At 42.3% G+C, this 22595-nt stretch overlaps 1 protein-coding gene across 1 annotated transcript in view; it reads right to left on the reverse strand.

The window, feature by feature from the left end:
* Positions 1-5152: 5152 nt before the first annotated feature.
* The window catches only part of KIF5A (kinesin family member 5A), a 149815-nt gene continuing 132372 nt past the window's right edge, over positions 5153-22595 (reverse strand). The window contains exons 25-30 of the mRNA XM_044286264.1: positions 18131-18347; positions 16519-16669; positions 13943-14025; positions 8892-8919; positions 8181-8301; positions 5153-5514 (exon numbers count right to left, since the gene is read on the reverse strand). Of these exons, the coding sequence (XP_044142199.1) occupies positions 8223-8301; positions 8892-8919; positions 13943-14025; positions 16519-16669; positions 18131-18347 (558 nt within the window). The 3' untranslated portion in view covers positions 5153-5514; positions 8181-8222. The remainder of the gene's footprint in view (positions 5515-8180; positions 8302-8891; positions 8920-13942; positions 14026-16518; positions 16670-18130; positions 18348-22595) is intronic.

A 22595-nucleotide genomic window follows, 5' to 3' on the forward strand; every position in this document is an offset into this window, starting at 1 on the left:
GGCTCTATGGTAGCCTGGGCCACATAAGCACACATAAACATGCATGTGCAGCAGCCTTCAACCCAGCCACCTCGTATCTGTGCAATAGTGGTGGCCATAACCCTTGGAAACAAGCAGTGTATAATGTGATGGAAAAATGAATCCAGCCAGCAAAGGAAGCAATATGGACAATCACAATACATTAGTAAGTGCCTTGTATTAACTTCCTATACATAATAAATGCCATTTTCTGAAGTGAGACAATAGCTTTAAATGGATATCCTGTTTCTCACCTCTGTTTCCTAATAGGCTAGATTGCTGGTAAGAGAACGGTAAAAACTGTAGCAACCAAATATTGTCTTGATGGTAGTCACCCACTTCATTATGCATTTGATGGGGACACTGACTGGAAAGTACTGAACATGTACCTTCTCTATGGCTGAAATCTGTACATTATGTGTCAGTATCATCCGGCTGAAATGGTGGAAACCTGACTGCATTCCCTAAAACTAATTTAGAAATGCAACCTTCTGAAAGTTATATATAGGAGTCAACCAAACACTGACTGGATGAAGAAAGTTTTTGCTGTAACTGAAAATCAATCCAATATCGACCAAACCTTTCTCAATCGCTTGCAGACCAATATGCCCTTTTCATTCCCAATCTTCCCTCTAGCTGGATCATGAGATCCAGGTAACATTTTTCAAAGAACGTGTCAATCGTTTATTTTAGTTTCCCAAACTACGTCGCTTTTAAAAATAAAAGTTATAAAACAAAATAGGAGTTGAATTATCTTTATTGTAAATTGCCCAATTTACTCGATCATTAAAAAATAAAACATTAATAAATAGTATCTGTAAATTCAAGACACAGACGTACACTGGAGACAGAACAGTGCAATGGACCATGCTCACGAAAAGGGAAAGATTCGTTACTTATATTGTTTTTAAGGCCAGTGACTGAGGTTAGATTCTCTTCTACATTGATTTTTGTAGCTTAAAGGGGTTGTTTATAGCAAAAATTTACCCTTATTGGCCCAGAAATTATTTTGAAACTAAACACACATCAATAGCTAATAGCTATGCCAATTCTGTTTCAGGCCCAAATTATCTTTATTAACCTTTATTATATTTCTTTAAAATAAACAGAGAGTGAATTAATATCTCTCGTTTGGCGTATTTTATATTCATTTGTGTTTTATTCTCAAAAAGCCTCTGGTGATATTAAAAGACCAAAAAGCTATTAGTGTTTTTCTCTTTTTTTCAGATCTTTTCAATGTATTGGTGGTACTGATAGCTGGGTACAGGACTTTATAATAATGACGGTGGTTGCGTTAACTCACACACACCACTGCTACATAATGCTGTATGCTGAGAGTTAGGGCCGTTTCACACGAGCGAGTCCATAGCGGGAATCGCGCTCCGTGTGTGAGTGTGACCCTCCGCTCTGGACTTGCAGGAGAGCACGGCATTGGGGTCCATTCACACGTCCGCAAAATGGGTCTGCATCCGTTCCGCAATTTTGCAAAACAAGATTAGGCATTTTCTATTATAGTGCCGGCAATGTGCGGTCTGCAAAATGCGGAATGCACATTGCTGGTGTCCGTGTTTTGCGGATCCACAAAACCCTTGCGGACGTGTGAATGGACCCTTATCATGATTTATAATTCTATGTGCCTCTGGCCTTTTTTTAAACAGAATCATAGTGACATAAAGCTGTCAGTATGATTCTGTAGAAATAAGGCCAAACAGAGACACATAGCATTATAAATCATGATAATGCCGTGCGCTCCTGCAAGTCCAGAGCGGAGGGTCACACTCACACACGGAGCGTGATTCCCGCAATGGACTTGCTTATCTTCAGCAACATCCTTGTTGCTAATGTAGCAGATTATTTCAGTATCCTACGGTATTTACTTTGTTTCAAGTAGCTCTTAGTATCAGCTTCAATGCCAATATTTTTTCTTGCTCTGACAGAGCTATTATGTTGCTAATAATTCCCTTCCCAGCTATCCTCCATAATTTTCATCAAAATTTTTTCTCTCACTGCTGGGGACGCCTGCAGGTCGACCCCTCAGCTTTCTCAGACACTAATGTTTCTTGAGTTTAAAGGGCTTCTGTCACCCCCCAAAAGTCATTTTTCATTTTTGGGCTAATTAAAATCCTTATAGTGTGATTATTCAATATATAGTGCTCTTACCTTTTTCTGTGGCTTAGTCTCTTTAAAAACCGCACTTTTATAATATGTTAATTACCTCGCTACCAGCAAGTAGGGCGGTTACTTGCTGGTAGCTGCCGCATCCTCCTTTCAAAAAAACGCCCCCTCCTCCTGCTGATTGACAGGGCCAGCGAGCGCTCTCCTCCTCCGGCTGACCATGTCAGCATTTCAAATCCTGTGCCTGCACCTTACGTGTCTTCATTCGGCGCAGGCGCTCTGAGAGAAGGACGCTCGCTTCCTCAGCACTTCCTTTCGGGTTTAGAGGTGACGTCATCGGAGCAGGCGCACTGAGGGAGTGCTGAGGAAGCGAACGTCCTTCGCTCAGAGCCCCTGCGCCGAATGAAAACATGTAAGGCGCGGGATTTGAATTGCAGACAGGGCTAGCCGGAGGAGGAGAGCACTCGCTGGCCCTGTCAATCAGCAGGAGGGGGGGGGGGGGGGTTTAAAGGAGGATGCGGCGGCTACCAGCAAGTAACCGCCCTACTTGCTGTTAGCGAGGTAATTAACATATTATAAAAGTGCGATTTTTAAAGAAACAAAGCCACAGAAAAAGGTAAGAGCCCTATATATTGAATAATCGCACTATAAGGATTTTAATTAGCCCAAAAATGAAAAATGACTTTTGGGGGGTGACAGAAGCCCTTTAAACTCAAGAAACATTAATGTCTGAGAAAGCTGAGGGGTCGACCTGCAGGCGTCCCCAGCAGTGAGAGAAAAAATGTTGATGGAGGATAGCTGGGAGGGGAATTATTAGCAACATAATAGCTCTGTCAGAGCAAGAAAAAATATTGGCATTGAAGCTGATACTAAGAGCTACTTGAAACAAAGTTAATACCGTAGGATACTGAAATAATCTGCTACATTGGCAACAAGGATGTTGTTAAAGATAAGCGACTAAGGCTACTTTCACACTCGCGTTTTGGCTTTCCGTTTGTGAGATCCGTCATGAGCTCTCACAAGCGGTCCAAACGGATCAGTTTGCATTCTAATGCATTCTGAATGGAAAAGGATCCGCTCAGAATGCATCAGTTTGCCTCCATTCTGCTCTGGAGGCGGACACCAAAACACTGTCTGCAGCTTTTTGCTGTCCGCTTGACAAAACTGAGCCAAACGGATCCGTCCTGGCACACAATGTAAGTCAATGGGGACGGATCCGTTTTCTCTGACACAATAGAAAGAGGATCCGTCTCCCATTGACTTTCCATGGAGTTCATGACGGATCCGTCTTGGCTAAATTACAGATAATACAAACGGATCCGTTTTTGCAGATCCATGATGGATCCACCCAAAAGGCGAGTGTGAAAGTAACCTAACTCTCAGCATACAGCATTATGTAGCAGTGGTGTGTGTGAGTTAACACAACCACCGTCATTATTATAAAATCCTGTACCCAGCTATCAGTACCACCAATAATAGTTGTTTTTGTCTTTTAATATCACCAGAGGCTTTTTGAGAATATAACACAGATGAATATAAAATACGCCAAACGAGAGATATTAATTCACTCTCTGTTTATTTTAAAGAAATATAATAAAGGTTATTTTTTATTCTAAGGAAAATAGAAATAATTTGGAATTGAAACAGAACAGCATAGCTATTAGATATTGATGTGTGTTTAAAGGGGTTGTCCCAACAAAAGTATTCTACAGTTTTCAGACCAGCACCTGGATCTAGTAATTTTGTAAATGCATTTAATTAAATATTTAAAATATTCATCAAATATGTATTTTTTTAATTGATGACCTATCCTCAGGATAGGTCATCAATATCAGATTGGGTGTCGGACTCCCGCAGATCTGATATTGATGACCTATCCTGAGGATAGGCCATCAATAAAAATAACTTAGACAACCCCTTTAATACAGCCACTGAGTTATTCAACAAAATGTATCTGTATAGCACCACCTGCTGTTTTTGTTTTTCTGATTTCTTTGTCTGTCTCACTGAAATGGACGCACATACTCAGTTTTATCCTTTATAGGGAGAGAGCTGCAGCAGAAAGGACACTCCCCATGAGCTGCAACAGAAAGGACATACCCTCCTGAGCTGCCAGCTTGATATACATCTAATAGAGTAATTGGAGCAATGAACAGGAAGACTCTGGATCTACTATATGATGTCTGCTTTTTTTTTTTTTTATATTAATCATAAGATAACCCCTTTAACAGTTTTCTGGTTCCCATACACATTACATATATGTCGGCCAAATTTGCAGATTTACAGCACCAGCTAATGTGTATGGGGCCTCATTGCTTCCAGCAACTCGACAGCAGATGACGGTGGGATAAAAAGATCAGGCATCTGGGTTTCAACATGCCCGATCCTTCTGTTCTCCAAGAGAGATGAGCTGCTGCCAGAGGTGTCTTGCAGTGGCTTATTCCCTGCTCCCTATTACATGCATGCTCGGTCAAGCTGACAGCTACCTAATATGGCAAGCCTTAGGCTACATGCACACGACCGTATGTGTTTTGCGGTCCGCAAAAAAACAGATGATGTTCCGTATGGCATCCGTTTTTTTGGCGGATCCGTTTTTTTTTTGCGGATCCATTGTAATAATGCCTATCCTTGTCCGCAAACTAGAAAAAAATAGGACATGCACTATTTTTTTTTGCGGAGCAACGGAACGGACATACTGATGCGGACAGCACACGGTGTGCTGTCCGCGTTTTTTGCGGACCCATTGAAATAAATGGGTCTGCATCCTATCCGCAAAAAAAATGGAACGGAAACAAAATACGGTCGTGTGTATGAGGCCTTATTCTTGATTTATACTCTGCTGAGTACTCGACCACGTAATACAATGCTGCTGTGTTTGCTGCTCTAAAACTTCCCCTGAGGTCAATATCGGCATCAGCTGAAATACTGGGGATTGGACGCAGAAGGCTTGCAAACTGTGATTTCTACAGTTCATACCTCATGATGTTTTTCATGAAAATTTCCCTTTACCCATGTTTCTCACCCAGCATGCTGTCGAGGCCATAGCACTGAAAAGACAACTATACATACATTTTAATTGTCACATTTTATTCCATTCCTTTGGATACATAACTAACCCCAGGTAAATAACACGGTGTGTGATTTGACAGGTATACATTAAGTTTGTTTAGAGGACTGAGTTGAAAACACAAGTGGGTACATCATTGAGTGCATTGCAAAGGTGTAGAATAAACATTAGCAGCTGTTAGTATACAGTACGTTAACAGAGCACAGTAGAAAGACATTGAGCTAGAGTCATACAGGGAAGATAATGGCTGGCAGCAGAGGCCACAGGAAGCTAACTTGCAGCATGCTGGGAATAAGCTTCAGTTCCTTTGGAGACTGGAAGTGGAAAAGAAGGAAGAGAAAGCAGAGAGAGATCAATAGATTAGTGCATTAGAGGTGAAAAAAACCGCGGCGCATTACTGGGCGGAAACTGCGCTGTGCTTGGTCTACGCCTACAGACCTACTTCTGACTGCTATGTGTCTGAGCTAACGTCTGCAGACCAATGCAAAGCACCAAAGAAGGATCCTACATGAAATTGCTGACATTTTGGAAATAATCTTTGCTTCTTATTTAAAGTTGGACATTTACGTATACACGTCTACCTATCTTATACACGTAAGGCACATTCACAAGATGTGTGGATCTCACCACACCTCTAAGACCTTCAACGATCAGAAGGATAGGCATGTCACGTGACTCCCATTTGCCTATTTAATGCGGCCACTTTTCCCACTGAAATCAAGGAAAAATTAGTGTTTGCCACTTTCCTTAAAGGGAACCTGCTGTCTGAGCTGAAGGCGGCATGATATAATTCAGGAGGAGCTGAGCAGATTGATATACAGTGGATATAAGAAGTCTACACACCCCTGTTAAAATGTAAAGAAATGAGACAAAGATAAATCATTTCTGAATTTTTCCACCTTTAATGTGACCTATAAACTGTACCACTAAAATGAAAAACAAACTGAAATAGCTTAGGTAGAGGGAAGAAAAAATATAAAAATAAAATAATATGGTTGCATAAGTGTGCACACCCTTAAACTAATACTTTGTTGAAGCACCTTTTGATTTTATTACAGCACTCAGTCTTTTTGGGTATGAGTCTATCAGCATGGCACATTTTGACTTGGCAAGATTTGCCCACTCTTCTTTGCAAAAACACTCCAAATCTGTCAGATTGCGAGGGCATCTCCTGTGCACAGCCCTCTCCAGATCACCCCATAGATTTTCAATCGGATTCAGGTCTGGGCTCTGGCTGGGCCATTCCAAAACTTTAATCTTCTTCTGGTGAAGCCATTCCTTTGTTGATTTGGATGTATGCTTTGGGTCGTTGTCATGCTGAAAGATGAAGTTCCTCTTCATGTTCAGCTTTCTAGCAGAAGCCTGAAGGTTTTGTGCCAATATTGACTGGTATTTAGAACTGTTCATAATTCCCTGTAGCTTAACTATGGCTCTAGTTCCAGCTGAAGAAAAACAGCCCCAAAGAATGATGCTGCCACCACCATGCTTCACTGTGGGTATGGTGTTCTTTTGGTGATGTGCAGTGTTGTTTTTGCACCAAATATATCTTTTGGAATTATGGCCAAAAGGTTCAACCTTGGTTTCATCAGACCATAACACCTGTTCCCACATACTTTTGGGAGACTTTAGATGTGTTTTTGCAAAATGTAGCCTGGCTTGGATGTTTTTCTTCGTAAGAAAAGGCTTTCGTCTTGCCAGTCTACCCCACAGCCCAGACATATGAAGAATACGGAGATTGTTGTCACATGTACCACACAGCCAGTACTTGCCAGATATTCCTGCAGCTCCTTTAATGTTGCTGTAGGCCTCTTGGTAGCCTCCCAGACCAGTTTTCTTCTTGTCTTTTCATCAATTTTGGAGGGACGTCCAGTTCTTGGTAATGTCACTGTTGTGCCATATTTTCTCCACTTGATGATGATTGTCTTCACTGTGTTCCATGGAATATATAATGCCTTGGAAATTCTTTTGTACCCTTCTCCTGACTGATACCTTTTAACAATCAGATCCAACTGATGATTTGGAAGATCTCTGTGGACCATGGCTTTTGCTGTGGGATGCGACTAAGAAAATTTCAGGAAAGACTGACTAGAGCAGCTGAACTTTATTTGGGGTTAATCAGAGGCACTTTCAATGATGGCAGGTGTATGTCGACTCCTATTTAACATGATTTTGAATGTGATTGATTAATTCTGAACACAGCTACATCCCCAGTTATAAGAGGGCATGCACACTTATGCAACCACCTAATTTTAGTTTTTTTTGTTTTCTTCCCTCCACCTAAAAGATTGCAGTTTGTTTTTCAATTGAGTGGTACAGTTTATAGGTCACATTAGAGGTGGAAAAAGTTCTGAAATGATTTATCTTTGTCTCATTTGTTTACAGCACAGAAACCTGACATTTTAACAGGGGTGTGTAGACTTTTTATATCTACTGTATAGTTTTGTGGGGAAAGATTTAGTAACTTGTAATTTATTCATTTATATCTCTGCTTATTCTGGGCTTTGAAGTCCAGGAGGCGGTCCTATCAGCGATTGACAGCTATCTCTATACACAGTCATAGAGGGAAGGCTGTCAATCACTGATAGGACCGCCCCCTGGACTTCAAAGCCCAGAATGAGCAGGATTTTAAATGAATGAAGTACAGGTTATACTGAATATTTTCCCACAAAACTATATATCAATCTGCTCAGCTCCTCCTGCTCTATAACATGCCGCCTACAGATCAGACACCATGTTCAACCTGATAGGTTTCCTTTAATTCCAACAGACTTCAATGGAGAGAGGTGCATGAAATCGTTTCTACCTCTCTAGTGATTTCAATAAAAAAATTAATCTTGTGCTGAATGGATGAATAGGGATTACAGGACCGACTGCTAATAGACAGAGGAGGGACCTGTCCCTATCAGGCATTTACTGCGTTTCCTGTGGACATGCCATAAATGTGTAAGATCGTAATTCCCCTTTAATACCGCTGACTTACCTGGAAGTGCAGGTGAAAAGACCTATCTAGTGAACCCTGTTATTAGCTGGCTGCAGTCTCCTGATGAAGGGGAAATAACTGTGACTGTTCATCCGCCTCACAGCCGCATGGCAAATCACTTCTGCAAATAGATACAATGAAAAAAAAATTACCCATATAAGGGCTAGTTCACACAGAGGTTTTTGCCCCACGAATCTGGCATGCATTTAGCGCCAAAAAACAAAGGTCGGCCTTGAGGAAATAAAAAACAAACAAACAGGATCCTGTAAAAAAAAACAAAAAACGATCATGTTGCATCAGTTGTCATCCGTTTGAACCATTTCCTTCAGAGAGAGACGTTTTTATAGACAGGAAAAAAGTACTGTTTTCCCCATCTAGAAAACGGATCTCAGACGGAAATGGCCTAGACTGACGACAACTGATGCAACAGTTTTTTTACGGGATCCTGTTTTTTTTTTTCCTCTCTCTCTTCTTCTGACGGATCAGAAAAACAGTTAATGCTAAACGGTGATGCGAATGCAGCCTTAGTGAATATTTAACCTATGCTGATGATAGGTCATTAATATTGGAAGCCTTGAAAACTCCATTTGGCAGTCCACATCGGTCCACATCATCAGTTTCTAGCCCGGTGACACCCACATCTAGCGCATACGGGTCATGCAGAATAGTGAAAAGAGTCCCTCCTACAACAGACGTATTCCCCTGACTCACCGGTTATCATTGATGTCTGTAGCATTGCCTGTTGTCAGCACAATGGGCAAAAAGAGCAGTTTGTTAAACATTCGCTTAATATGACACCATTTATCTATGAACTGTAGACACGTCACTGCTACATGCCATAGTGTAATACAGTAGAAGGCTACATGCACACAACAGTGAAAATTTCTTAGAACAAATTAAAGTCTGTGGGCGATTTTTTAATGGCCAGTGAATAGCACTCGTCAAAAAACAAGGCGTCCAATTTTTGCCATTTTCACTCCAGTGAAATCAATGGGACGGTTTTTATTGACTGTATAGATATAAATGCACCAATCTAAAGGACATGAAAAACAGGTACAGTGTGAAAAAGGTCCTTTTTTGGGTAAAAAAAAAAAGAAGAAGAATACCACGCACTAGAACACTCATTGTCACTTGAGGCAGCAGAACTTGCACTCCGAGTGTGATAACATGATGTAAAGTGAGGACAAGTGTTTCGGTGTGTGTAGTGGTTGAGGCAAGTATTATTATTTTTATTTTTATTTTGGTCAGCACTATTCTGGTAGCCACTAAGCCACATATATCCTCTTTAACTATGTTCCATCGTTTACACATCAAATATTACCTCAATAATTTCCTCCCTTTTTCATGGAAGCACCCTACCAAGTTTGACACGAGAACCCGCTAAGAAAATTACGAACCTATACACTTGTTTGGTTCTCCAGGCCAGGCTGGCAACCTTTGACTATGTTAAAAAATGGGAAGATGATCTACAAGTATCACCCAAAGAGAAAGCCCTCCAGCGTTGCATCACTTTGACCCCCAGAATCTCAACATTTGTCAGATTGCAAGAGAATTATTATAAAGTCCTTACTCGCTGGTATTACACCCCTGAGACTCTACACAAGATGTACCCAGAGGTCAGTCAGTTGTGTTGGAGATGTGAGACAGAGATAGGCTCCTATATACATATTTGGTGGAGCTGTCGAGTTATCCACCCCTTCTGGAACGAGGTGTGTCAGGTCCTCTCCCGTGTCTGGGAGGTCACAATCACCCCTTCACCAAAATTGAGCCTATTAAGTTTAACTGATCAAATCAAATGCCCAGTCCATACAAAAATTCTGTTAACACAGCTTCTTGCAGTAGGTAGAATCCTTATTTGTGTTAAAGATGTGTGAATTTTATTTTATATATTTGTATATCTAGGATTGTAATGAGTTAACTTTTTTCTTCTCCAAGTGCCCACCTACCCCCTCTTTGTTACAAGGCTGGAGAAGAGAGAGGGAGGGCAAAGAGCTGTGCTGTGAGAAGTGTCTGATTTCTCATCCTTGTACAGGTGTCCCAACAAGGGAGGTATATAGAGAGTGAAGGAGTGCATAAGCCAATTATATGGCTCGATGATATGTATATATTATTCACTGCCTATAGAGAAGCACCTCTTTGAAGTGTCACATATGACGTATGCAGTATTATTGTTAGAATAGAAGCCATTACAAAATGGCGATTGTAACCAGATGTTTACATTAGTTCACATTCCAAAGTAGGGCCCAGTGCGCAGATGCCAGGGTGCTATCTCCTCTCTCTTATCTCTTCTTCCTTTTTTGACCAATGAAACAATGTTTAAAGGGGTTGTCTGGGTTCAGAGCTGAACCCGGACATACCGTTATTTTCACCCCGGCAGCATCCCTGAGCCTAGCATCGGAGCATCTCATGCTCCGATGCGCTCCTGTGCCCTGCGCTAAATCGCGCAGGGCACGGGCTCTTTTGTTTTCAATAACACACTGCCAGGCGGTAACTTCCGCCCGGCAGTGTGTTCGGTGACGTCACCGGCTCTGAGGGGCGGGCTTTAGCTCTGCCCTAGCCATTTTACTGGCTAGGGCAGAGCTAAATCCCGCCCTTCAGTGCCGGTGACGTCACCGGGGTTCCTGTCAGCCCCATGGAGAGCCCTGGTACGTCACCGGAACTCCTAAAAATGCCTTTGCCCTGCGCAATTTAGCGCAGGGCAAAGGAGAGCATCGGAGCATGAACTACTCCGATGCTGATGTCAGGGGGGCTGCCTGGGTGAAAATGGAGGGATGTCCGGGTTCAGCTCTGAACCCGGACAACCCCTTTAAGCCTCAGTGAGGACTGCCCTCTTCTGAAGATGTATATACGCTTACCCCATGTAATAAAAGTTAGAGATTGCATTGACCATCTATGTGTACGCGTCTAGTCTCTCAGCCACGCGTGGATATTAACCCGGGGGGGGGGTACATATATTTGGAGCACCAGAGTGCATCTCAAATGCCCTAATTTAGGGCGGCTTTATCATTTTCTTCACACTGGCGGAAAGATTTTACTACCCCCATTGGCCAATTGGTTAGCAAAATGTGACGACATCTACAGGTTGGAACAGATTGTAGGATGGGAGACCAGATGTACAGCCAAATTCACAAGGATATGGAGATCATGGTGTGAGTTTCGTGGTTTTCCTTCTTGATGTGATTGTGTTTTAGATTTAGAGAAGTCTTCTCTGCAACTTGGGATTACCCCCACCTTACTATACCTCCCCCCCCCCTCCCCTCTCCCACTTTGTAATCATTTGTTTATGTGCATATTTTATATGCTAACTTGACACTGTATGTTAAAATGGCACTTGACTCATTGGATTTGCGGTTTTGTGATGTAATGTCATATATAAGTGCTTTCAATAAAAATATGTTTAAAATTAAAAACGGATACATGGCCAGATAATGGATGCAAAAAATGTCCATGAAAAACTGAAAACGTGTCAATTTTTAACAATATTTTTTATGGTTTTTTTTTACTGTCGTGTTCATGTAGCCTAAGGCCTAGTTCATACGAACATATGGCTTTTATTGTTTTTTTGCGGTCCGTTTTTCACGGATCCGTTGTTCCGTTTTTGAGTCCCGTTGTGTTTCCGTTTCCTTTCCGTTTTTCCGTATGCCATGTACAGTATACAGTAATTACATAGAAAAAATTGGGCTGGGCATAACATTTTCAATAGATGGTTCAGAAAAAACGGAACGGATACGGAAGACATACGGATGCATTTCCGTATGTGTTCAGTTTTTTTTGTGGACCCATTGACTTGAATGGAGCCACGGAACGTGATTTGCGGGCAATAATAGGACATGTTCTATCTTTCAACCGAACGGAAAAACGGAAATACGGAAGTGGAATGCATACGGAGTAAATTCCTTTTTTTTGCGGAACCATTGAAATGAATGGCTCCCTATACGGACCGTATACGGAACACAAAAAAACGTCCCGTCCCCATTTGTGTGAACTAGGCCTAAAGCAGCATGTCGTGTTGCATTAAGCAGCGTGTTAGTAAATACTAGAGAACACGCACTATCAGACACATTATCTTGTGGTTTATTATTTTACAAGCCTTATAGCAATCATTCTAGGTCTGAGCAGTAATAACCTCCACAACCCTATACCTTTTCCCTGCTGTAGAAGCTATAAGAGTATCTAGCATGCCTTTCTGGCATGTTAAAGGGGTTTTCTGAGGCTTTAACAAAATTTGGGCTTCAGCTATTATTTGTGGGAGGAAGAGACTTTACGCAGTACTTATCATTCTGTCGCTCCGCCAATTCCGCAATCTCGGCTGTAATCACATGACCGCTCGACTGGCTGTGGGCTCTTTCGCCAAGGTCTTGACCGGATGAGTCCCTGGTTCGTCCTGTTCAGCTGTATAATGTACATAAAGCTGAACAGGAAGAAACAGTAACACCAGTGGCGTAACTAGAACTGACTGGGACCCACAGCAAATTTTTGACTAGGGAATCCCCCCCCATGCAACCCCCCCACTCCTGTGGCTAGTTAAGATCGCTCTCTCAGACCAGGCTAGGCGGTCACTCTGTCCGTTTCCTACACGTATATACTGTATATAATGTCACTGTATATAATGTCATTGTATAATACTGTTGAGGGGGCCGTGACAATAAAATCTTTTAGTCCTCTTCCTGGGAGGGCCCCTTCTCAGTTTAGGCCCCGCAGCAGCTGTTTACCATGCCTCCACTATAGCTACGCCCCTGTGGAGCACATTCGGCTGAGAACTGAGCAGAAAAGCCTGCAGCCAGTCTGGCGGTCACATCCGATATTGTGGAATCAGAGGAGTGATAGAATGGTAAGTGCTGCAGAAACTCCCTTCCACAGCTTAGTTGAGAACCCCTTTTTTTTTTAAAATACTAGAACTCATCTAGAAGTTTTGTGATCAGATCAAAACATCAGCTTGTAGGTTTCTAGCAGCTTGAGACATACCCTAGTAGTACGGTAATACATACTGTACCTGTTTTGCTAAAGGACAGTGGCAGAAGCAGTATATTGGTAAAAAAGGTATACTGAGCTGATGGGAACCTATGGGTTTCATACCTATGCAATGGCACAGTGTGTCTGTCTGGAATTCCTCTTGATGTACATTGTAAACACAGTGTGAATAGACTCTAAACGCACCCATAGTTATTAGTCTAAAGTTGATCAAAATGGGTGATATCAACGAAAACGAACGTTTGCCAGGTCAACAAAAGATCACTCAGCCGGCCAATAATAGACCATTATGGTCTGAGAACAAGTCAACTGCATTTTCTATTTTAGTCCAATAGTTGGACAAAAGATCTTTCTTTAAAAGAAGGTTCCCAGAAAGATCTTTTGTTGATTGCCTGCATTCATTTAACATTTATGGGCAGTTGTAACAACTGTAACAGTCAATATGGACTAAAATGTGTATGGCCATGTGTGAAACAAACCTTCACCAGATGATTGTTCTACTAATGTTCAACCATCAACCAAAGCCGTCTTTAAAATGAAGAGCACCACTATACACCCAATACATTTATGTCTGGCAGAAATAAACGGAAAGGTCAAATGGAGTCCAAGGTTTAATCCTTTAGACTCTATTTGCCTCAATAAAGTGAAAGGGTCCTTCGCAGTATACGTCCAAATAACATTTTTCGGGTATACAAACCTAAACCCCCAACGAAAAGCCCAGTAGAGGGCTAGGCTAAGGGTGGTGTGAACCCAGTCTAATATTGTTCTGTCCTGCTACGGAGTTGTCTTACCATTGTCCACATTCATCTTCTGGTAGGGAAGCAAGCTGCTAGTGGAAGAACTGCTTCTTGCAGTGGAACATGGGTTGGTGAAACTAGTGAAAAATAAAGTCAGCAGTGTTAAAGCAGTATGTAGTCACCGCGCTCTACTTAATATGCTGCTAAATAAGATAACGAAAGATGCGGAATAAAATCCTGCTATAAATATATAAACTAAACATTTTAGGAACAACAACAAAATCTTAAAGGGCAGCAGATTTGTAGCTATGACACTGGCTGACCTGTTACATGTGCACTTGGTAGCTGAAGAAATCTGTGTTGGTCCCATATTCATACGTGCCCAAATTGCTGAGAAAAATTATGTTTTAATATATGCAAATGAGCCTCTAGGAGCAACGGGGGCGTTGCCCTTACTCCTAGAGGCTCAGCTCTCTCTGCAACTCCTGCGACCTCTCCACTTTGATTGATAAGGTAGTGAAAACGTCATCACACCTGGCCCTGTCGATCAAAGTGCAGTTGCAGAGAGAGTGGAACCTCTAGGAGTAATGGCAACAACCCCATTGCTCCTAGAGCAGGGATGCCCAACCTGCGGCCCTCCAACTGTTGTAAAACTACAACTCCCGCCATGCCCTGCTGTAGACTGATAGCGGTAGGCTGTCCGGGCATGCTGGGAGTTGTAGTTTTGCAACAGCTGCCGCAGGTTTGGCATCCCTGTCCTAGAGGCTCATTTGCATATATTAAAACATGGGACCAACACAGATGCCTTCAGCTGCAACAGGTCAGCCATTGTAATAGGTACAAATCTGCTGACAGATGCCATTTAATCCCTTAGAAAGAGAGAAAAATAAATATATAGTTTAAAACTATCAATTGGATGAAGTCAACCTGAAAAAAGTCTTGTTACAGGGGAGATCCATTAACTATTCACATGCACAAAAAATGAGTCTAACTGGATTCATCAGCTCCAAACCTTGACCCCTGACGGTCTAAGCTGAGAGTTTCATGTGTACTTACGATTTTCTTGTCCTTACTGTTTTTGATCTCGACATTTTGCCTTTTCGATGGATCTATTTTAATTAATATTTAGACTTGCTAAGACTACTGACAGAGTAAGTGACTGTCCCTCCTGGGTTAATCTCATTTACTAACCTTTTGTCATTATTGATTATTTGATGGATAGTTTTCATCATTATATGGACCTAACGGTTATTGTTTCTTGTATCCAACATGTTGCATGTTCCTCTAATGCTCCTTTTTGTAAACAGTTTCCCTTTCGTGCCATTTATTATCTATGTGATGAGTGTCCTATTGTAAACTCTGTACACAGGGCGCTGCTCTGTTCTGAGTCAGTAAGGCGCGCACTTGCCACCAGTCGGGGCCTGGTGTCCTGGTCTTGGCTACCTCTTTGTAGAGCAGAGCGCTCTCTGGCTTCCTGGGGGAGCTTGGCCTCTCTTATCTCCTTATGCTCTGGCCACCTTCTGGGACCTGGTGTCCCTGTTCTCCCTGATATCCTCTCTACAGACGATGCCCAGACGACATGACTGGTTTCTCCATCTTCTTTACTCCAGCAGCTTCCCTGCCGTACACGGTTACTTCAGGGAGTCTATAGTATGCATGTGTTGTATCAGCAAGTCCTCTGGATGTACTTATCTAATTTTTCACATGGTCGGCATAGGAAATGTTGTACTACGGTATGGTTTCATTATTTATCTATGTTTGGCATGTTTTATGGTACTACAGCATGACTTTGTTATTGTATTCTACAGGGATTTCCTTTGCTGTTTTTAGCATTTCAACTACCATATGTTAAAATCTAAAGCCGAAGGTAAAGCCTCTGCCAGGAAAATGCATGCCAGAGGCTAATCTGAAGTGTGAGCATAGCCTAAGGCTGCAAGATATGGCTCAAATCTCTATCCTACTCTGCCAAATCCAAATGGAGAAATATTTATATAATAGGAACTATAGTATGCTGGCCTTTCTCCACAAACCACTAATTGTGAAAGAAGAAATCCACCCAAAATTAATCTTCAGACATGTCAGATATGTGCCGGCCAATGAAGTTCACAAGAATCGAAGGGCCACCCAAATCCTTGCTCAGGATCTTGTATCAGAGATGTTCTACTTTGGGCACTCCGCAGGGGCGTAGCTAAAGGCTCATAGGCCCTAGTGTAAGAGTTCAGCTGGGCCCCCCTTCCCTCAGTGCTTTGTGGCTAGGGGCAGGGAAGCACATTGCCTTCGTGCTGCCTGAGTCAAAAATTAAAGGAGCACCCCTCTCCCCCCGCCAAATTCTTGACTTAACCCCTTCCCTCCAGCCAGAAGTGTAACTTGACCAGCATGAACTTTCTATAATACCGGTGTCTTCTTATGTGACACAAGGGTCTTTGGGCCCCCTCAGTCAACTGGGTACGGTAGCGACTGCTTCCTCTTCACCCCCTATAGCTATGCCCCTGGTGCTCCATGATGTGGCATGTCAAAGCATAAATTCTAGGTGGATTCCCTCTTCAAAATTTCAATGCATGAATTATATGTTCGAAGCAGAACCGATTGCTGTTTAGTTTCATAGACACAATTATAGTTACGATACTTACAATGTGTCATTGGTGGGGCTGGATGAATGCATGTACATATTTTGGTATTGCTGAAAGATGTTATTAGTGTAACTTAATGAGTCAGAATTGCGGACTCCATAGGAATTAGTAGGGGAGGAGGCAGGGTAGTGTCCAGGCCTGATTGGCTTTGCTGCAAAAAAACAAAAACAAAAAAACACAATTAGGAAGATCGCTTTTATACAGATTAATAATGAATAAAGTATGTGCTAAACCTCAGGAATCGGGGGCATACCATATATCCTTATGGAGAGTGCCAAAACGACGTGAGGAGTCTTATAAGCCAAGCAACTCTTCTATGGAATTCTGGGAAGAGGGTCTGCAAATGAGCTCTTAGCAGGCTCTGTCTTTAATGCCACCAGATGCAAGACAGCTATCCTATAAGGCTGGTTTCACACGGGCGTTGCGGAAAACTGTGCGGGTGCATTGCGGAAACACCCACGATTTTTCCGCGCGAGTGCAAAACATTGTCATGCGTTTTGCACTCGCGTGAGAAAAATCGCGCATGTTTGGTACCCAAACCCGAACTTCTTCACAGAAGTTCGGGCTTGGGATTGATGTTCTGAAGATTCTATTATTTTCCCTTATAACATGGTTATAAGGGAAAATAATAGCATTCTGAATACAGAATGCTTAGTATAATAGTGCTGGAAGGGTTAAAAAAAATAAAAAAGTTAACTCACCTTATCCCAATGATCGTGTAGTTCCCGGTCGGTCTCTTCTTTAGCTGTGGGCTGAATGACCTGTGGTGATGTCAGATCACATGCTCCAATCACATGGTCCATCACCATGGTGATGGAGCATGTGATCTGACATCACCACAGGTCCTTTAGCCACAGCTAAAGAACAGACCGACCGGGAACTACGCGATCATGGGGATAAGGTGAGTTAACTTTTTTATTTTTTTTTAACCCTTCCAGCACTATTATACTAAGCATTCTGTATTCAGAATGCTATTATTTTCCCTTATAACCATGTTATAAGGGAAAATAATACAGTGAATAGACTGTCACCTAGAACCCATGCGTGAAAATCGCACCGCATCCGCACTTGCTTGCGGATGCTTGCGATTTTCACGCAACCCCATTCATTTCTATGGGGCCTGCGTTACGTGAAAAACGCAGAATATAGAACATGCTGCGATTTTCACGCAACGCATAAGTGATGCGTGAAAATCACCGCTCATGTGCACAGCCCTATAGAAATGAATGGGTCAGGATTCAGTGCAGGTGCAATGCGTTCAACTCACGCATCGCACCCGTGCGGAATACTCGCCCGTGTGAAAGGGGCCTAAGTCAATGTTCGACCGTCAGACATGACTTGGAAAAAATTACTGGTTTAATTTTTATCCAAGTCACGTCTTGAAGTCTGGTTAATAGGTTTAACATTGGCTTGTAAAGATAGCTACCTTACATCTGGTAGCATCAGAGGCAGAGCTTGCTAAGAGCTCACTTGCAGACCCTCTTCCCAAAACTCATAAGATGGTAACTACATAAAGAATACATTACATATATATGAACGGTGCTGACCACAGGAATATGCTGAGACAGACAGGGAAGAACATAGCACAAAACCAGAACTGGCCATGTCTTACCAATCTGTGCAGTGTGTGTGCGCTTCACTGTATTCTTGTAGCGTACAGCCTCCTTGATGCGGTCCACCTCTTGCTGATACCTTCTCTTGTCCTTCATAGCCCCTTCCTTGGCCTCTTTCAGTGCACCCTCCAGGGCCTTAACTCTCTCAGCCGTAGCCCGAAGACGTTTTTCCAGTTTAGGAAGCTCACAACGAAGATCTGCATTGTCACGAACCAACTGGAAGGCACCGAAGAAAGTGAGAGATTGGAAGTATGACCATGAGAGAATCACAGCAAGAAATATAATGGATTTTTAATCGGTTTGGTCATATACTTGTGTAGTTATTTTTAAAGGGTTTTCCGGGATTTTGATATTGATGGCCTACCCTTAGGATAGGTCGTCAATATCAGATCGGCGGGGATCAGCTGGTTGAAGAGAAGGAGCGTGCCGTGCGAGCAAGTCCATTGTTTACCTGCTTGCTGTCGACATCGCAGCGGCGAGCAAGTGTAATTACAAGCCGTCCCTATACACTTCTATGGAACGGATCTGTAGTATACACTTGAATAGGAACGAGCTGTCCCATAGAAGTGAATGGGACGGCCTGTAATTATAACTGCTCACCACTGCAATGTCAACTACGAGGGCTGCGCTCACACGGGTGTCGATCTGATATTGATGACCTATACCATCCCAGAAAACCCCTTTAATGGTATGGGTTCTGAGACATAATTTAAAGCAATATCTCACTCATACAGGTATGATACTATCAATTATATAAGGTATATAACGGAATATTCAGACACAAAGGACCAGAGAGGATCTATATTTCACTCTAAGGCTTCAGTCACTTGGGAATCAATTGCAATAATGGATTTTAAAGGAAGACCATTATAATTTTCCTATCACTTCTATAATACTTTTGTCTAGACTGTGGAGTCGGAGGCAGGTTTGGCTGGAGCCAAAGCTGGAGTCAGCAGAAGTCCACCAACTCCAACTTCAAAATAAAAATATAAAGCGCCATTCATTCCATGGCGCTGTACATATGATAAGGGGTATACATACATAATACAGACAATTGCAATAAGCATGAACAAGACGAGTTACAGACTGGTACAGAAGGAGAGAGGGCCCTGCCCGTGAGGGCTTCCAATCTACATGGTATGGGAGAAGGACACAGTAGGCATTACTAATATTGTATATTAAATGTATTAAAAGCATGGCTTGTTGCATATTGACTTTCATATGAATATAGGAAAGATCAGAAACTGCAAATGTTCTTTCTATGTAAGGCCCTTATTTATGAAAAAATGCGATAACCAAAAAGCTGTGGAGCCAGTCAGTTTTGGATGGCTGGAGTTGGACTGTTAAAAAAGAGATGGAAATCTAGCTTACTGACTCTGCAGACCTGCCTTTTATTACACAAAAGTGGCCTGTCACCTCTCCAGACATGTCTGTTTGAGTAACCATGTATATTTTCCATGTAATAACAATCCTGGAGCATCTATTCTTACATATGATGCTATGCTGTGACATTCAGCCATTATTCCTACTACAAGTTATGAATGAATTGCTAGCAGCTTGCACTGAAGGTCCAGATGGGTGTTACCAGTTGGGGGTGTGTTCTTGAACAGTAGGACACTGGCAGCACTGATTGATTAGTGTCAGACTGTGCATAGACACACCCACAATTGGTAACACCCTGCTGGACCTTTCTTGTAGACTGCTGGCAATTCATTCAGAAACATCTAGTAAGAATAATAGAAGAATTGCACAACATAAGAGTCCAGATGTGTTATTACATGGGGAATGCAAGTAACTACTAAAACAGACATGTCAGTCATCTTTAATATCACATACATTGTTCTGGCTTATCTCATCAATTCTGAAACAATCAAAGATACTGGCATAGTCTGCAACCTTTTAATGTCACTTTTCAGGCACAGAGGAGATGATAGATCTCCCCCCTCAGTGTCTAAGCCTCACCCCTTTGGTCCTTCCTCTCATGCTACTTCTTCTAGATAATATTCGTGATAACGTCCCCTAGCTGCATCACGTATTATGTGACTGTGGATATCCGAGACTATCCATGCCTCCAGTCAGCGCAGGCGTTTCATCCCACCAGCTGTGTCACAAATGATCTAGGCCCCAGACGATCTCAGAGCTGAGAATCTTACTGTACCTTTAGGGCTCAAGCACACGGATACTGGCTTTGTGCGTTCCGCATTTTTTGGAATGGAACATCCGGCCCATTATAGAACAGTTCTATCCTCGTCCCTAATTTGCGGACAGCACAAAATGGACGTCATGGAGTGCTGTCCACATCTTTTAGGGCCTACTGAAGTGAATGGGTCTGCATCCGACCCGCAAAAAATGCTGATTGGACGCGGACCAAAAATACGTTCATGTGCATGAGCCCTTAGGCTGGGGCATATAGGTGACGTGTAACACGACATGAAGATGTTGAACTGCAACAAGGCACCTAATGATTGTCAGTGAGACTGCAATGCTACACTCAACTGCAACGCAACGGCCGCAAGAAACTCCGACACCACAGATACAATCCAAGTGACATGCGACAGCGACTTGCCTGTAATTCTTCTGTGTTTTTAGTGTACATCCAAATCACAGCTCTAAAATGGTCACACATAATAGTTACAGACAAGCTGCACAAATTTTGTTTTTCCACAACACATTTCACATTTTTAGCTCCAACCTAAACGAGCGGAACAGACTTCCTCCTTGACACTCATCAATGCATACTTGTATATTAAAGGGGTTGGCTCCTCTCTTTGGTGGCATATGGCTAGCTCTGGGATCTACTCCTATCTATAGAACAGGGCCCTCAGAAAGGAGGAGAGCGCATCGCGCATGCGCAGCATTCTCTCCAATGACTTCTATGAGTGCTCTGAAAACAGCTGAGCGAGGTTATGTTTGGAACTTCCATAAAAGTGAATAGAGAGGGCACCACGCAAGTGCAGCCCCCCTCCATTCACCTCTATGGCGCTTGGCTATTTTCAGCACTCCCATTGAAGTGAATGGAGGGTCTCCACGCTTGCTCGGTGTGCCCTCTTTCTTTTTGGGGGGGGGGTCCCGTTCTAGAGATAGGCCAGGGTCACAGAGCGATCGGCACCTATCGGACAGTGGTAGTCTATGGGGTTATTCACATGGGTAGTTTTTGACAGCCAGTGAATAAACAACGTTTTCATGGACCAACATCCCCCATACAGTTGAAAGTGATATTTTTGACGTTTGGTTCTCAGAAAGACATAGTGAAAAAACCCTCCATTAAAGAAGGACCATTTATGCTATTTTTAAAAATCGGCATAAAAAATTGCAGCACTTTTCCAAAAATCACAGAATGTGAAATCTTCCTAAGGGCATGTCCATACAGAATCCGTATCAAAATTCCATGTGTTCTCAATGCTGCTTTTTTAACCTCTTAGGGACCAGCCTATACTAACTAAGCGTTCATTTTTTCATCATCACCTTCTATAACTCAAGTGGTAATTTTTTAATGGTGTCATTTTGGGGTACACATAACTTTCTGATTAACTTTTATTAACTCTTTCTGGGAGGGAGATGGAATAAAAACCAGCAATAAAGCCACTGAGTTTTTACGTTAAAATTTTCCAGCAGGCTGTTCCGGCAGAGGAAAGGCCTGCTGTAGTTCATCGTATCCAGTATAGCCAGAAAGTGCTGGCGCACCGCCAGGCCATGTTAACTGTAATGGGACCCAGTCTGTTTATGGCATTAGTGTCCGGATTTGGCTGGACAAAAACTGGTGCTTGCAGTATTTTTTTTTCTGTCCAAATCCCAGCACTAATTTCGAAAACAGACTGGATCCCTCCGAAACCCAATAGTCTCTGGAGAGAAAGGCAGTATTCGGCTATGTCGCATACGATGAACTTCGGCAGGTTGTTCCTCTGCCGGAACTGCCTGCTGGAAGATTTTAACAATAGTGTGAAACTAGCCTTCTGGTGATGCGTTTTTAGGCCTGCAAGTTTGTGACTTTTTTTTTTTTTACACCAGTTTTGTGGTTTAGGCCCTTCATTAATGATCCAGAGGGACTCAAAAGGTGTTCCAAAAGTGAGAAAAAATGACACAAAAACAGCTGTAGTCACTTTTATACTTTCCTACTGGCTTTCAGCAAACATCTGGCTGCAGCTTTTTGTTGCTGAAAAACGTAAGGAAAAATGCATAAAAAAACACCAGCGACACCAACCTAATGGTATTTTACATATGTAGTCATAAAGATTATATATAGACTGTTATGAGTTGAGCTACCTTTGCAGAATTATGGATTGCAGGAAGACGTGACTTTAGATGTAGTATGTGTATTTAACATGCACTGATTTTTATGTTGTGTATAGCATGGAGGCATAACAATGGGTTTTCAAGAAGCTGGTGAGTTCAGATGATACCAGCCTGAGGGTCAAAATCTCTGTGATAGTTAAAGAATAAATATAACTAATATAAAATCAGTAA

The sequence above is a fragment of the Bufo gargarizans genome, chromosome 3 (assembly GCF_014858855.1).
Source record: "Bufo gargarizans isolate SCDJY-AF-19 chromosome 3, ASM1485885v1, whole genome shotgun sequence".
Lineage (NCBI taxonomy): Eukaryota > Metazoa > Chordata > Amphibia > Anura > Bufonidae > Bufo > Bufo gargarizans.